Source organism: Schistocerca cancellata, chromosome 4, assembly GCF_023864275.1.
Source record: "Schistocerca cancellata isolate TAMUIC-IGC-003103 chromosome 4, iqSchCanc2.1, whole genome shotgun sequence".
Taxonomy (NCBI): Eukaryota; Metazoa; Arthropoda; class Insecta; order Orthoptera; family Acrididae; genus Schistocerca; species Schistocerca cancellata.
The window spans coordinates 433,938,685-433,954,184 of NC_064629.1; the positions used below are offsets into that span (position 1 = coordinate 433,938,685).

General features: G+C 36.8%; 1 protein-coding gene across 1 annotated transcript in view; it reads right to left on the bottom strand.

Moving 5' to 3' along the window:
• LOC126183541 (uncharacterized) overlaps positions 1 to 15,500 on the bottom strand; it is a 452,784-nt gene that overhangs the window by 73,561 nt on the left and 363,723 nt on the right. Inside the window, exons 15-17 of the mRNA XM_049925611.1 lie at positions 12,605 to 12,789; positions 1,506 to 1,650; positions 1,044 to 1,243 (exon numbers count right to left, since the gene is read on the bottom strand). Coding sequence (XP_049781568.1) covers positions 1,044 to 1,243; positions 1,506 to 1,650; positions 12,605 to 12,789 — 530 coding nt within the window. The remainder of the gene's footprint in view (positions 1 to 1,043; positions 1,244 to 1,505; positions 1,651 to 12,604; positions 12,790 to 15,500) is intronic.

Genomic DNA, 15,500 nt, shown 5'->3' on the forward strand with positions numbered 1-15,500 from the left:
CTGATTATAGATGGTAAAATAACAGCTATAAACACTCTGAACATGATGTCAAGGGGGAGCAACTATGATGCTTTTCCACACTGTTTTATTCCTAGTTGACCTTATCCTATGTAAGGGTGTGTTTGGTGTAACATACAGAATTGCCTGGCAAGTTTCACAGATGACATCAATGGTCCCATATAGACAACTATGGTGTGTAATCAGTGCAGTGCACAAAAACAACTGGTAAGTGTGGCACTTCAGGTTCAAACGTTATCTGTAACCCAAATAAATGTAAAATGGGGCTTTAAGAGGAAAAGAGTGCTCACCTGGAAAAACAAAGCAAACAGTTTGTAAGAAATGAGACAGTTAAAGAGGATTTACAAAAATAGCCAGAACACTTAAGAGAAAATTTTGTGACTCACTGTGTGAATTTTGGCTTGTGAATATGCCCACTGCTAGCTTTTTAGTTTCCTGAGGACCTTTTGGTCGAAAGAACATCAAAACCAAGCTTGTTACATAGGCATTATATTGTTTATATTTGACTTTATTTTTCTTTCTTAAGGGTGTTTCATCCACTGTGGTTTTTATTTGTCCTGGTGTGGTTGCACTGCTGCTTTTCTTTGTTGTTCTTGTTGTTGTCTCTATCTCGTTCTACTAGTCCTCTTCCTGATAATTATTGTTGTTGTGTTTTTCTTTCTGTTCATGATTTTTCTGGTTGGTCTTCTTTTTTGTTCTTAAACCTTTCCTTTTCCACTTGCACCTTATTCTACAGTGTTCCTTTTGACCCGAATTCCTGAGTGGTTTTCCTACTCAGTCCCTAGTTAGTCTCACTTTCTCTGAAGATAAGAATCTCTGGTACCATTTATAGACCTTTGTGCTTGTTTCTACTGTGGTATTACAAATATTTTCTACATGGAGTTAAATTTTCCATTGTTAACTTATTACATTTTCTGCTTCTGCTAATTAGTTACTATGTTATTGTTTATTTCTGTAATTTGGTTCCCAATACTCTTAATTTCAGCAGTGAACAATGAAGAATGAAGCAAAGAGCAGTGAGTTACCTTTAGCATCAGATGGGCATCAGGTTTTCCTCGAACCCCTGACTTCACTGGCAAGGGTGCTAAAAATTCACCAGGCTCAGGTACTGTTACTGATGATTTACGAGTCCGTTTTTGGGTGATTTGTTTTTTTTCTGAACCTTCACCTTCTTTTTCTGCTACTTGATTAGATTCCTCCGTTGGAACAGCAGCTGTCTCATCTCCTAAAATTTCATATTTTTAATCATAATATAACCAAAAAGAACATATTTTTCGGAATTATGTGTCTGACTGCAAGAAAATTTTGTTATTACTGTAAAATGGATCCACAGGCAGAAATAAATGAACAAAAGTTTCTGGAATTTATGCCATGCATGCAAGTAAAAATGATTTATTGGATGAAGTCTACAGCTTGACATGAAAAACCAAGCATGCTAATAACAGTACACACTAGAACAGCACACATAAAGAGAATGTTTTGCCTACCTTTTGCAATTTCAGTAACATCATCATCACTGTGGCCTTTACCACCTGGTTCTGGTTGGCCTTCTGTTTCTTCATTGGCAACCATTTCAGCCATTGTCAGTAATTCAGCTTCAGCAGGATTTTCTGGTAGCTTTTCTCTGATATTCTGAATTAAAAGATAAAAAAACAAACAATCAGTTATTTTTGTGGGTATTCTTGGTCAAATTGTAGACATTAAAGCATGACCTGTGATATAAAAGTATCTAAACTTATCATAAAACAAATTCTGAAGGATATATTTGTTATCAGTACAACTACTATGATAGATTCCTAACTTTCTTAACTAACAATAAATAGCTTATCACTTTTTCGAATTAATAACATACTTGACAGTGGGCTTATTACAATCCTCCTTGTAATATGAAAAGAAATGGTGCCAGAAAAGTAATAGGGAACATTGGGGCTTTCCCTCATGAAAGTTAAGTTTTCTACTTCTGACAGAGGACTAAGTCTGAAGCTGAACTTTTCTAGTGTTGTGTTTCATTGTCTTCTGCAACTCAACACCTCCTTTATGAGTTGAGTAGCAATCTATAATCTCATATTGTTGTTATTCCATTCTGGTCTTTCCAAAAAATGTGTGTCAGTTTTGGCAGGTTACAACTAATCTGGCAATGGGTATTTTGGAACCCAGTAGCACTGTTACCTGATTTTCACTGGAGTTCAGTTAATTTCATTCTATAATAAAACAGGCCCTCCTGAAACTTGAGATTAATGTGACTACTACAACAGCAAATGTTACAACAGCTTGTGTGTGTGTGTGTGTGTGTGTGTGTGTGTGTGTGTGTGTGTGTCTAACTTATACTGCAATGTGAACTGTTGCCCTATTCCCATGTTCAGCTCTTTTTACATTCATGGTATTTAACAGTGATCAAGAGGACTAAAATGACTTTGCCACAGGTATATTACCATCTCTCAGCACCTAAAACCATGGGTACAAACTGTTGCAAAGATTACTTTTGACTTGATAAACTTCAGAAGTCCTTCACTTGCCAAAAAAGCTTTTTTCACAGCTGGAGACTGAGATTGTACTATGATCAGCAGATTAAGGTAGTGCATGTGAATTATCTTTTATTTAATCGCAAGAAACAACCATGTCATATTACACAGGTTGAGACATTGAGCTCCAACACTTATGTCATTATTCCCATTCAGTTTGCTTCACTTCAGGATGTACTCACCTGCATGTAGACAGCCGTATAACATATTGTCTTACACAATCATTCTTTAAAATATTTTTCCATAATCAATTTCATAGTGCCTTATTCTGTTTCATTATCTTAAAATAAGTTCTGTTAAGGTTATGACAAATGTGTTACCAACAGATTTCCAACCAAATAAAAATTAACTAAAATAAATAAAAACTGGATGTAACATACACAGAGTGCACAATGGGAGTACCCACAGAAGGTGGCTGTGGCTCAGTCTCACTATTAAGAATCAGTAAGTCATTTATCAACATGACACTGAAGCAATGGGTCACTCATTTCAGCAGTGAGTAACTAGCAGTTACTGCAAAATTTAGTCGACTGAAGACGACATCGCAGCAAGAAACTGTTATTCAATGCCCTGTTATTAATATGACAGGTAGAGATTTGGACGATGCTACGATGATTGTTTTGAGTAAGGGACTGAATTTTGCACCCACGCCACAGCTTCTGCCATTGCTTTCGTTTATCAGCGCCATTGAAGAAGCTGTTCGACCACTTCCCTCTGATTCAGCAGAGGAAATAAGACCTGAAACATGCCGTGCAATTATGAAGGCTCGCCCACAAAGGAGCAATATATCTGTGGCAGAGAGGGCTGCTCTACACAAGCTTCCGCCTGAATACTCAGACGGTGGTACTCCCAGCAGATAAAGGTAATGCTACTGTTTTATTGTCTCGGGACGAATACCATGATAAAATGTACAATTAATTGAGCGATAGCATGTACCGGAAGATCAGCAGGGATCCCACTAATTGAGTGGTGAAGAAAACTGTTTCGCTTCTGAATGATTATCCCTTTCCATCAGAAGTTGTTTGGAGATTGAAACCAAGTGGTCCGGTGCCTCCTAGACTTTATGGTCTACCAAAGGTCCACAAGAAAGATGTTCCTCTACGCCCCATAGTGAGTAACATAGGCTCTCCGACCTATGACATTGCCAAACATCTGGCATCATTGTTGAGGCCTCTTGTGGGAAAATGTACTCACCACGTAAGAAACTCGGCTGACTTCATTAGTAAACTGAAATCATTGAAAATGAACCCATCTGATATATTAGTTAGTTTTGATGTGGTGGCTTTATTTACAAAGGTTCCCCTTCCAGAATCTCTACAACTTATTGAAAGAAGTTTTGACAAAGAGATTTCAGCTTTATTTAAACATGTTCTAACCTCCACATATTTCTTATTTAACAACGAATTTTTTGAACAGATGGACAGAGTCGCCATGGGTAGTCCCTTATCCCCTCTGGTGGCCAATTTATTTATGGAGGACTTCGAGGAGAAGGCGCTTGAATCTGCTGACTTGAAACCCACGGTATTCTGGAGGTATGTTGATGATACAATAGTTTGGCCCCATGGTGAAGACAATTTGCAAGACTTCTTAAGACATCTGAACTTCCTCCATGATCAAATAAAGTTCACAATGGAAATTGAAAAGGAGGGATGCCTTCCATTCTTGGATGTTTTGGTTCGGCGCAGAGAGGATGGCACTTTGGGACATGAAGTGTATAGGAAGCCGACACACACCGATCTGTATTTATGTGCAAATAGCTGCCACCATCCTGCCCAGACAATGAGTGTTCTCCGAACTTTGACTCACAGAGCGCATATTATTTCTGACAAAAGCAGTCTGCAAGATGAACTTTCCCACTTACAAAGAGTTTTTGAAGACAATGGGTATTCTCCACAACAAATACAGAGGGCACTGAAAATGAAACTGGAAGAGGCCACAAAGAAACCAGAAGAAGATGATGAAACCTTTAAATCGGTGGACTTCCTGCCATATGTGGGTAGCCTCTCATCAAAAATAGGACGCTTTCTCGGCAGACACAAAGTAAAAGTGATTTTTCATCCTTCACCAAAGACAGCTGCACTCATGGGCTCCGTCAAAGATGATTTGCGCTCCAAAAATCTGGAGTTTACAAAATTCCATGTGAATGTGGCCTTTCTTACATCGGACAAACAACTCGTACTATCCAAGAAAGATGTACAGAACACCAGAGGTACACACGACTTATACAACCTAACAAGTCGGCAGTGGCAGAGCACTGTATTAATAATGGTCACAGTATGTTGTATGACAATGTTGAAATTTTGGCAACTACATCGCCCTTTTGGGACTCAATAGTAAAGGAGGCAATTGAAATTCGCTTGACGATGAACTTAATTAATAGAGACAGTGGTTTCAATCTTGATAAATCCTGGAATCCGGCACTTGCGGCAATAAACTCACAAAGACGTCGTCACAGTGCAGCTCACAATGATATATCGATATGCCAACAAAGATCAACTGCGGAGTCATAGATACAACTCGCGCATTATGCACGTCTCTGCTGCTGACCAACGTCTCTGGCGCATTTGCATCCGTGGCCGCATGCGCAGTCGCGCGGTACAACAGTATGAAGGGACGAAGCGAGCACTGGAGCGGCAGTCTTGCGGCTCACTCTGAAGATGGCTGAACGTTATACAGCCGAAATATTAGAAGAAGAAGGAGATTTCTTGCGGCTGCACACCCGAAACTTAATGGAACAACTAGCAGTTAGTTTCATCAAATCCTCCACTGTACTGATCGAATTCTGACCTTAATCATCTGGCACATGGCCTCTACATACATGTTGCTGCAGCTAATGGTAATCACTATAGGTGACCCACATATCTTTGGACTGGATTAATTTAAAACTGATGGGCTTTCAGAAGTTGATTTGGTAACGGTCCCAGCAGGCAATGAACCGAGAAACATATATGTGAAATTTCCTCGTCCATTCCAGGCAGGCCTCAGGTGTACGTTTGTTTTGGATGGGAGGGTTGGGGAAACCAAAGCACATATATCCCTTTTAGCCAACACCTCCCACATTTTTCAAGGGCACACTATGACGTTTATCTGGTTTTTTAATGCTAATACTATTGGTAGAATATGAGCAATGTACGATTCTATCAAATGGTTGAGAATAAGATGGAATAATGCCATAAACAACTGATAGTTCCCACTGCAGCCATAACTTTTTCAGAAACTTTGCAGATACACTTCTCCAAAATGTTTAAACATTTTTGGCTAAAGAGCATGGTTGTTAAAAATTATATTCATGTATGTTACATCTGAAATTAACAGGAACATATTTACCCTAATATTTAACAGTTCAGTGTAATTTCATACCTTTAAATATAGCATGTTTTATCATAGGCTCTTTGTATGTGAACTGTCACCTTGGATTTGTTGCCATGTGGTGTTCACATGGCGTAGCATCCATAATTGTAGATATTTTTCTAAGTTACATTAAATCATTCCTGTGTTTGTGGAGGGTGGTGGTGGTGGTGATGACTGGTTTGTGGGGTGCTCAACTGCGTGGTCATCAGTGCCCGTACAAAGTCCCAATCTTTACACAGACCAATCTAGCCACTTTCACGAATCATGATGAAATGATGAGGACAACACAAACACTCAGTCCCCAGGCAGAGAAAAATCCTCAATCCGGCCAGGAACCGAACCAGAGACCCTGTGATCTAGAGGCAGCAACGCTTGCCACTAGACCATGAGCTGCAGGTGTGTGTGTGTGTGTATTTGGAGGGCTCTTAAATTGCTACAATGATAGAATTTCTTCTACACCTATCAAAAAAATACTTTTATTTATAATATTCTTCATGCACATTCTATATAACAAAACATAAAAAGATGCATGCAAAGATTGTAGCTGCCAAATCACATGAAATACAGGATCCAAAATGTCATAGAGCTATAATTTAAATAATGTTAGTATGTGTTCAAGGGATAATTTACCCATACATTCATTTGAAAAGAATATTGTTAACTCATCAAATCTTAAAGCTAACACTATTTATGCAAACAATGCATCTTTTTAAAAGTTACAGGGAACACGTTTGGAAAAATGGCACCTGTATATACACTGTAATATGTAGACGATTTCCACAAAATGAGCATCAGTGACAATAGCAGGAAATGCTGTGGAATTTCCTACATGTATGCAAAGAATTACACAGTGGCCTCTATCTAGACCAGTGGTAGTCAACCTGGTCCTTACGTCCCACTAGTGGGCATTCCAGCTTTCATGATGGGCAGTAGGCAGTAAGGGTTTCAAAACCATTTTCATTGGGTTTTCACAAAATTCCCAATAATAATTTAAATTTAACGAAAAAGTACTATGTGTATCACTCATGGCACTTTAGTGTGACCGAGGGTGAGGGGGGAAGCATTATCTCAGAATAGCAGAATAGCTCATGCATCTCTGCCAAAGTACCAAGTTGTAAAAGAAAGTCCAGCACTGCCCCACCAAAACAATGCATGAGAACCATGAGCAGATGACTATATAAGGCACAGTATGAAGTTAGATTTGTGACAGTGAACATGTGCCTGCAGCTTCAAATAAAATACTGTGAAGTATTGTGAGCCCATGTCTCAAAAAAAGGAATACATTTGCAGCTATTGAGGTGGGTTTAATAGACTCTGTTTTAAATAATGAGTTTATTGTACAATGAAACATTATCCAGTGAGGCAATGAAACCCAGCTGCTTGTGAGAACATCTTTCTACAAAGTGTTCAAATGATAAGGACAAGCCCACTGAATATTTTCAGGAAATATATAAAAAATTTCAACATCATTCAACAATTATTGCATCATTTAAGAAACAACAATGGATTAATTGTGGCTCATTGCATTTCTCAATTAATTTAAAAAAGTAGTAAAAGTTATAATATTAGAGAAACTGTAATAATACTCTCTCTAAAAGAACTTATCTTGACAGTGATGCATCAGTATCACTGATGAGCCACATCATCACCTGCTTAATAGCTTGTCTGTCCATCTTTGGAACAAAACACGTCACCGATTTTGCATCCAACAGTTTGTCAGTGGGTTTGTCTCGGAGGCATGTGGTATTAGATGTCTACGCACAGGTCACGTAATTCGTGTAAATAACGGGTCACTGATTTGCGTACACAGTGATGGCAGCTGACAGGGACCAGATAGGTTTCACAGGATTTAAATTAGGCATATTCGGTCAGAGAGACATCAATGTGCATTCACTATAATGCTCCTGAAACCACTCTAGCATGGTTCTGGCTCCGAGACAGAGAAAATTATACTACTGAAAGATGACATTTCCATCAGGGAAGACATCAAGCATGAAGGGATGCATGTGATTCACAGCTGTGAGTGTGTCTTCAATTACTACCACAGGTGCCATGTCAGTGCAGGAGAATGTCTCCTATAGCATAATACTGCTTCCACCAGCCTGCATCCGTGGTGTGCTGCATGTTTCCAACCGGTGTTTACATTGATGATGGTGTTTGTGGAGGTGACCATTGACCTACCATAGCAAAAAATGGGATCCACTCGAAGAGGCAACACATTTCCATTGATTGATGGTCAAATCTCAATGGTCCCTGCTCACTGCAATCTTAACTAATGATGATTTTGGGTCAACATGTGAACACACAGGGGTGGTCTTCTGCAGAGCCTCATGTTCAACAGTGTATGATGAACAATGTGCTCTAAAACACTTGTGTGCACCAGCATTGTGTTTTTTCAGCAGAGATGCCACAGATCATCATCTATCCTACTTTACAGACAGAGCAGACACACCTCCAAACCACATGTTTTGTGAAGAGTCCTGGATGTCCAACCATTTATCATGTAGTGGTAGTTTCACTGTACATCTACCTCTTTCTGTATATGCACATGACAGCAGTAAGTGAACATTCAACAAGCTTCACCATTTTTGAGATCTTGTTCACAGGCTCTGAGTAATAACAACATGCTGTCTGACAAAGTTGCATATCTCAATGGATTTCACCACTTGCAGACATGTTTGCTAAGGTGAGCTCCCATCTGTGCATACTCCATTTACATACTTCCTCCCCCCCCCCCCCCCGCCCCCCAATATCATGTGCCCTCAATGCCACCAGGTGGCAGCTAACATCACAGTGAGCAATGGTCATAATGTTTTGGCTGATCAGTGAACACTTAAAATTTTAAAAATGTTGCCCACAAGAAATAGCAATGGCAGCTAATGTTAGAGAAAAATAACTTTTAAGTATTCTTCAGAACTTTTAATTTTCCATGCAGATGTATGACTCTACCACTGCAGATAATAATGCTTTATTGATGGCATATGTACATTATTTTGATGAAAAGAATGCACTATGAGAAGTAATATTATCCACAATATATCTCATTACAAAAACAAAAGGATTGTCAACTTCTAATGCTGTGGAATCATACAATATAAAGAACAATATTCCTTTGAGTAATATAAAGACGTGCTACTGGTGGAGCACCATCAATGGTACATCGCTATCATGTATTTTTTGTTTATTTGAAGCAAGTCATATCAAATAATTTATTCACTAGTTGCATAGTGCACAGACCTTGGAGGGAAACATCTAACAGCAAGTAACCATTCATTGTGAAATATAACAACTCAGGTGTAAAAGGATTAAATACAATTCGAAATACGATAGAATGTTTAGACAGCTTTAACAAGGCAGCACTGAATATTTTATTAGATTACTTTTGCACACAGAAGTTCGATGGCTGTCAAACAGAACATTTATGAATCATTTTGTAACATTATATGACAGTGTCAACAATTTTTGAGCGGAATAATGAAACCAATCTGCATCAACATTTGAAAACAATAAAGAATGATGCATTTTATTTGGCCGATATTTTCAAGACATTTAACAGTGTCAATTTGCAGCTTCTTGGAGCTAATAAATCTCTTACAGGCTACCAAAATAGTGCATTTATTGACAAACTTCATTATCATCTATTGAAGAGAGAGTTCTATCAATTTCCTAAATTATCATTTATAGAAAATGATACAACTCCAAAGGATATTGATATATTTAGTAGCCACCTCAATGCAGTTTAACAGGACACAGAAAAAAAATTTGAACATATTTTAAAACTGAAGGTGCAAGACTGGATGGAAAATCCTTTTACCACAAACACTGATGAAGAGGCTGATACAACTTGTTAAGAAGACGACCTAGAAATTAGATACAATGAAGAAAGTAAACATCAATTCTATTGTGGTAGATATTAAAACCTTTGGAAAAATAAAAAAATGCCTGCCTCATTGTTGTGGAATCTGGCTTTGGTGCTATTAGCCACATTATGACCAAAGAAGGTAACTGCCTGAATATTTCTGAAAGAGGAGATGTTTGTTCCTTCCTTTTAAAAAACTGAGCCAATAGCCTGTATTTAGTTTTCCAGCACCAGCCTCAGGTATCTCTTTAATAATTTAATTACCTAAATTCAAATTCATCAGATTTCATGCTTCTATGTAAGCAAAGTACAAATAAAGAGAGAGATTTAACAACAGTAAGTTGTTTTCTGAAGATTTATCCTGCCAGAGTTCTTGAATATAGGACAAAGTATTTGTTAAGTAATTATTATTGCAGCAGGAAAACCCTGAGTCTTTAAAGAATTGAACTCCCATGTATAAATTTTTTTTTAAACATATGCTTACTTTACAAATGAGTTAATGTGTTAAATATCTGACGTTAAGCATGTACAAAAATGATAAAGAAGTTTAGGACAGGTTTGAAATTATGCTTAAAGTATGTTGGAAGTCACTAAGTGCTCCATTGTGAAAAACAGGATGAATATGGTCTAGGTAATTCATACTCCATTTTAAGCATAAACAAGGTTCTTACTCATCTCAAACTTTATGAAGTCATATTTCCTGAAATGTGCATCATACAATGATATAATTTTGCAAATACATTCAGTGTTATATGTGGGTAAGGTCTGTAAACAGTGTTGTGAATAGAATCAGCAGCGAAGAAGTAATATATTAGAATGTTGTGTCTGATGCTGAAGTGTTACCACATGACAGTGAAAAAGTAGTAAGCTATAAACTTTTATCCTTTCATAATTCTGTGGAAGTGTCAGTGAGCAAAAGTTTGATTAAGATTTTAAATTATGTGTAAATTTTGTAGGCAGTTGCTAAATGTTCTCATTCACAAACATTGGATGAATTAAGTCCAGGTATTTGCACACTGCCAGTTACGCTACCTCAAGACAAACACACAGTTTTTAACTGTAATATTTCTCTTATTGTATGAAAACAAAATACCACTTAATGATGAGATTATGAAAGCATTTTAAAGATTTAAATTTGTACAATAATGAAGGAAAAAATTTCAAAATCAATTTTTTTGCCCCCAGAAGCTGTTAGATAGGCAGCCAGCAACTAGTTTCGGGTTCTGGGATATTTGTTTGGTAATATAAATGCTCTTGCTTTAACTCTGTTTTATAAATTTTATGAAATAATGTTATTTCCCTTGTTTATAAATCACCATTACTGTGGAACTGGTGGGCAGTTAGATAATTTTGCTACTAACACTAACTAGGTATAAGAAAGTTGACTACCACTTATCTAGATGAACTTTATGGCATACAGATACTGGTGTGGATAGCTACACATCGTCTAGAGAAAGCTCTGGGAATTACACTGCACTGCACACAAACATGAAGCTGAATATGTACTGTACACAGCACGGGTGTTTTATCTTTTCTCACACAATTGCTGCTATTCCAACCAGAATTTTCCACTGAACGTAACTTTATTGTCAAGCCGCAAAAAACTTGCTTTGCTTTGCCTTCACTGAAAGAGACTTCTGCATTGGCTTGTAAATATGATGCATAACAATTTATAATGCTCTAGGACATTTATCATCCTTCCACACTTAGCTACCAAACAATTCACAAATTTCCAACTCTACAGATTTATACATACATACATTATTTACAGTGAAATGTTAATTCTCCCTTTTAGATGTTGAATAAATAATATCTCAGTTTTAATGGTGTAGCAATGTAATAAGAAAAGGATATGTGTCTGTATGTGCAGTATCTTGAGGTTTTTTGAGTTACAGCAATTTTGGGAAATCCTACAAAAGATCAATCAGTATAATAGGTCAGGATTTGAGTCCTCATCACTGTGAATGGTGCAGTGTATTATAAATTATGTATCTTACACAACAGAGCCAGCTGTTACAATTGTGCAGTCAGACTTTTATAAGAAGGAATCAGACAACTCTTCTTTCCCCTTCTGTTATTAGGGGTAATATGTACACAGCCTCACAATTCTGTTTATGGAAACAATCCTCCACAGTAATATTTTAATTTCTTCACACACCTGATGAACTGTCAGTAACAAAAATCACTTGCTTCAACTATTAAACTTTTCGAGACTATCATGACACCACTGAATGCAAGCAGACAACTTTCCAATAATTATAGTTTTCAGTATCAAAGTATATGGTACCATGGAAATGTTGACTGAGGGCAGTGAATACTTGACACCAAAAATCCTTCAGGCCTGCAGCTGTCCAAATGTGTTCCACATTAAAGTCAGTCCTCATATTTTCAGAAACTTTTTTTTCCATCTGTGGTCTCAGAAGGTGGGGAGTTACGAAAAATGCTGATCACTGACTGCAATCCTCCCACATGGCAACCATAGTTAGTTACAACTTTCAAGTATTACTATACAAAAACAATAATGTGCAAGTGCCAATTCAGGTATCTGATAGTTTCAAGTAACATTTCCAAGAAACCAACATTCATCACACCACTGATGATCCTAAGATTAAACTAATCTACATGAAAATAATGCCAAAGCTGCCGTATTAACAGCTTCATAATCGTCAAAAATTTCCTCAGTGAGCCCATTACTTATATGACATCTGTAAAATGTTAGTACGGTTTGAGGTATACTAAATGTTGCTCTAAGTAATGTTCTACTGTAAGGAACATACTATGAACAACTTAAATTAACACAGTTAATAATTACCATTACTAATATTCACAACACACAGTACATATTTGAGCTTACCTTTATCTCAGTTATTAATTCCTCCAATGTGTTTTTTGTAGTGGGTATTATGGTTGGAACTGGAATAGGAAGTGGGAATGGCATAGGTACTGGAAAAAGTGAAGTAAACATATGCATTGGGCATGGGACATATATTGGAACTGGTACTGGTATAGGTACAAAAGGCAGTTTCGTCAGCGTCAGATCTGGAAAAAATAAATAAATAAATAAATAAATAAATAAATAAATAAAAATAGAATAATATGTTTAGAATATTTAAACCAAATAAAATAAAAATGTACTGCTATAGAAAGGTGGCAGAAGTAACTCTCATAACTGCAGTGGGTAGTGTGGTGGGATATGCATCTGCTTACCTGTGGTATTGTCATTATCATTTTCAATTAACACCATGGGCTGGTCAGGTGAGCCATCTTAGTTTTGCTGTCTATAGTTTCAACAAATAAGATAATTGTGTGTTCCTTCTTTAAACTTATTTTATTGCTTTTAAAAATGTAGGAGCTTATTTCTGCCACACCTGCATTACATGCTGCCAAGGATGGATTAAAAGAGGGTGAGGGGGGTGGTGGTGGGGGTGGTGGTGGTGGTGGTGGTGGTGGTGGTGGTGGTGGTGGTGGTGGAGAGGGTGATCGCCTCCTCTGTGAGTTGAAACTACATTAAAATCAAACAACAATTTTTGTAATCTGCGCCAAAGTTAAGCACACGAACGCAGAGTCGTGGTCAGTGGATTTAGTTAATTCAGTATTTCTCAAGCCATCTCACTTTGTGTGCCTGAGAGAATGTACTGCCTGTCCCAGTGACTTGTGCCCCCCTTCTGTTTGAATTGTGAGTGCCAAATATTAACAGGGCTTTCAAATCTGCCACAGCAGCATGCTTGACAATTATAATTTTCAAAATATAAATACATACATTTATGAACAAAACTGGCAAAAATATAACAGTCAACAAATTAAGAACTATAGTTTGAAAAGTATTTTATTATAATTTCAGTTTATTTGCTTTTCATTTGCTTATCAACTTTGTGTTAACAAAAGGCTTATGAGCTTGTTGCTGTGTGTTAAAAATTATATGAAAGAGGTTCCTCAGAAAAAGGTTGCAAATACTACACATTTCAAGAAAATTAAAATTTTTTGTCTAAAATAAAACACATTTTTGCAATTGTTTGGTATTTTAAAGCATCAAAACAGCTTAAAGCGGTAGTTTTTGAAGTCTACTTTCCTCAACTTTCAAGGAGAGGCCCCTGGGTCTTCTTTCTATTCTAGACAACTGCCCCCTCACACAAAACTTCATTAATCTGCCCCTGAGTGCTGCTCACTAAAATTCCAACTATTTTCAAAACCATACATAACTGTTGTGTTCCTGTGACTACATTTATTTTGACAGTTCTACTTTTTCTTACTCTAAATTACATCATTGAAAAAGAAATATCTAACTGTAATTACTAGTTCTCAGGCTTAAAAACTTGTGTGTGTCTATAAGAAATACAGTACTGAACACAAATATTGCACATCATTTTATTACTACAAACAATGCAAGGGATCAGAGAGGTCACATGCACAATCCTACCCATTGATACTACCCTTTTTCACTAATGGTCAATGTTTATTTACTATTCACAACAGAGTATGTATTCCATTCATGTGGATTCTAAAATCTGTTCCATAACACCTCATTTAAAACACCACGGGCAGAGACAGACAGACAGACAGATTAACATTCTTAAATATATACTCATAAGTTTTCTTTCACTGCCACAACAAATTCAACCCATTTTTCTTTAGTCATAAATATCTGCTGGAGCTGACATGAGACCCTCAAGGATGATTGTCTTTAATATGGTTGTAGTCTGGTCTCAGCTAGGTCGGATAGTAAAGAAAACTGAAGCTTTTGCATTACAAGTTTGTTAATCAAAATACCTATACAAACAGAAAAGATAACACACTGCCTTTCTTGGTCTTCTTATTTGTGCAAAACTAGTTTTATTTTCTTACTACAAACAAAATGCTTTTTTTTTTTTAAGTGAAATTCCATGTGTGCTTTCCCTTGGGTAGGAAACAGTGAAAAAAAAACAGACAAATGAGTTGCAATAGTACAAGATTTATCAAAAACTCCTTGATCTACATTTAGACATCCCTAAAAACATCATCTTTAGAAGGATCAATGATTAATGACGGTTACAAAATGTTGAAGAGGTACGCAATATAAAGCACAAAAGAAGATAAAATTCACTTCTATAACAATAAAACCACAAAATATCACACTGACTGTCATGAGAAAGTGCTTCACAAATGCAACTTGTGAATGTTTTTTTAAGATACTGAAACCTAGGTGAAGTAGATTTCATAAACCTTGTACTACTGCAAATGATTTGACTGGTTTTCTTTTTCACATTTTCCTACACAAAGAGTACATTACAGTTGCTGCCTCCAGCCATATTCAAGATTTTAATGTGTGCATTTGGTAGACTATTCCAAAATTAGACTTGGCAGAAAATCCTAAGAAATTTTGGTCTTATGTCAAAGTGGTAGGTGGATCAAAACAAAATGTCCAGACACTCTGTCACCAAAATGGTACTGAAACAGAGGATGAGACACTAAAGGCCAAAATACTAAATGTCTTTTTTCCAAAGCTGTTTCATAGAGGAAGACTGCACTGTAGTTCTTTATCTAGATACTCACAAAAGTAAAGTGAAAAATAATGTTAGTATATATCATCAAAATATTGGGGGATTGAAGAATAAAATTGATGAGCTTCTGCTTTGTTTAGAAGATTGTCACTGATATGCAAAAGGTTAGCATCAATGGGTACAAATTAGCTGCACATGTAAGTAGAGATAATATGATGAGAGGAGGAGTTGCCATATATGTCAAAAGCTTCCACAGTGTAAAAAATTTAGAAA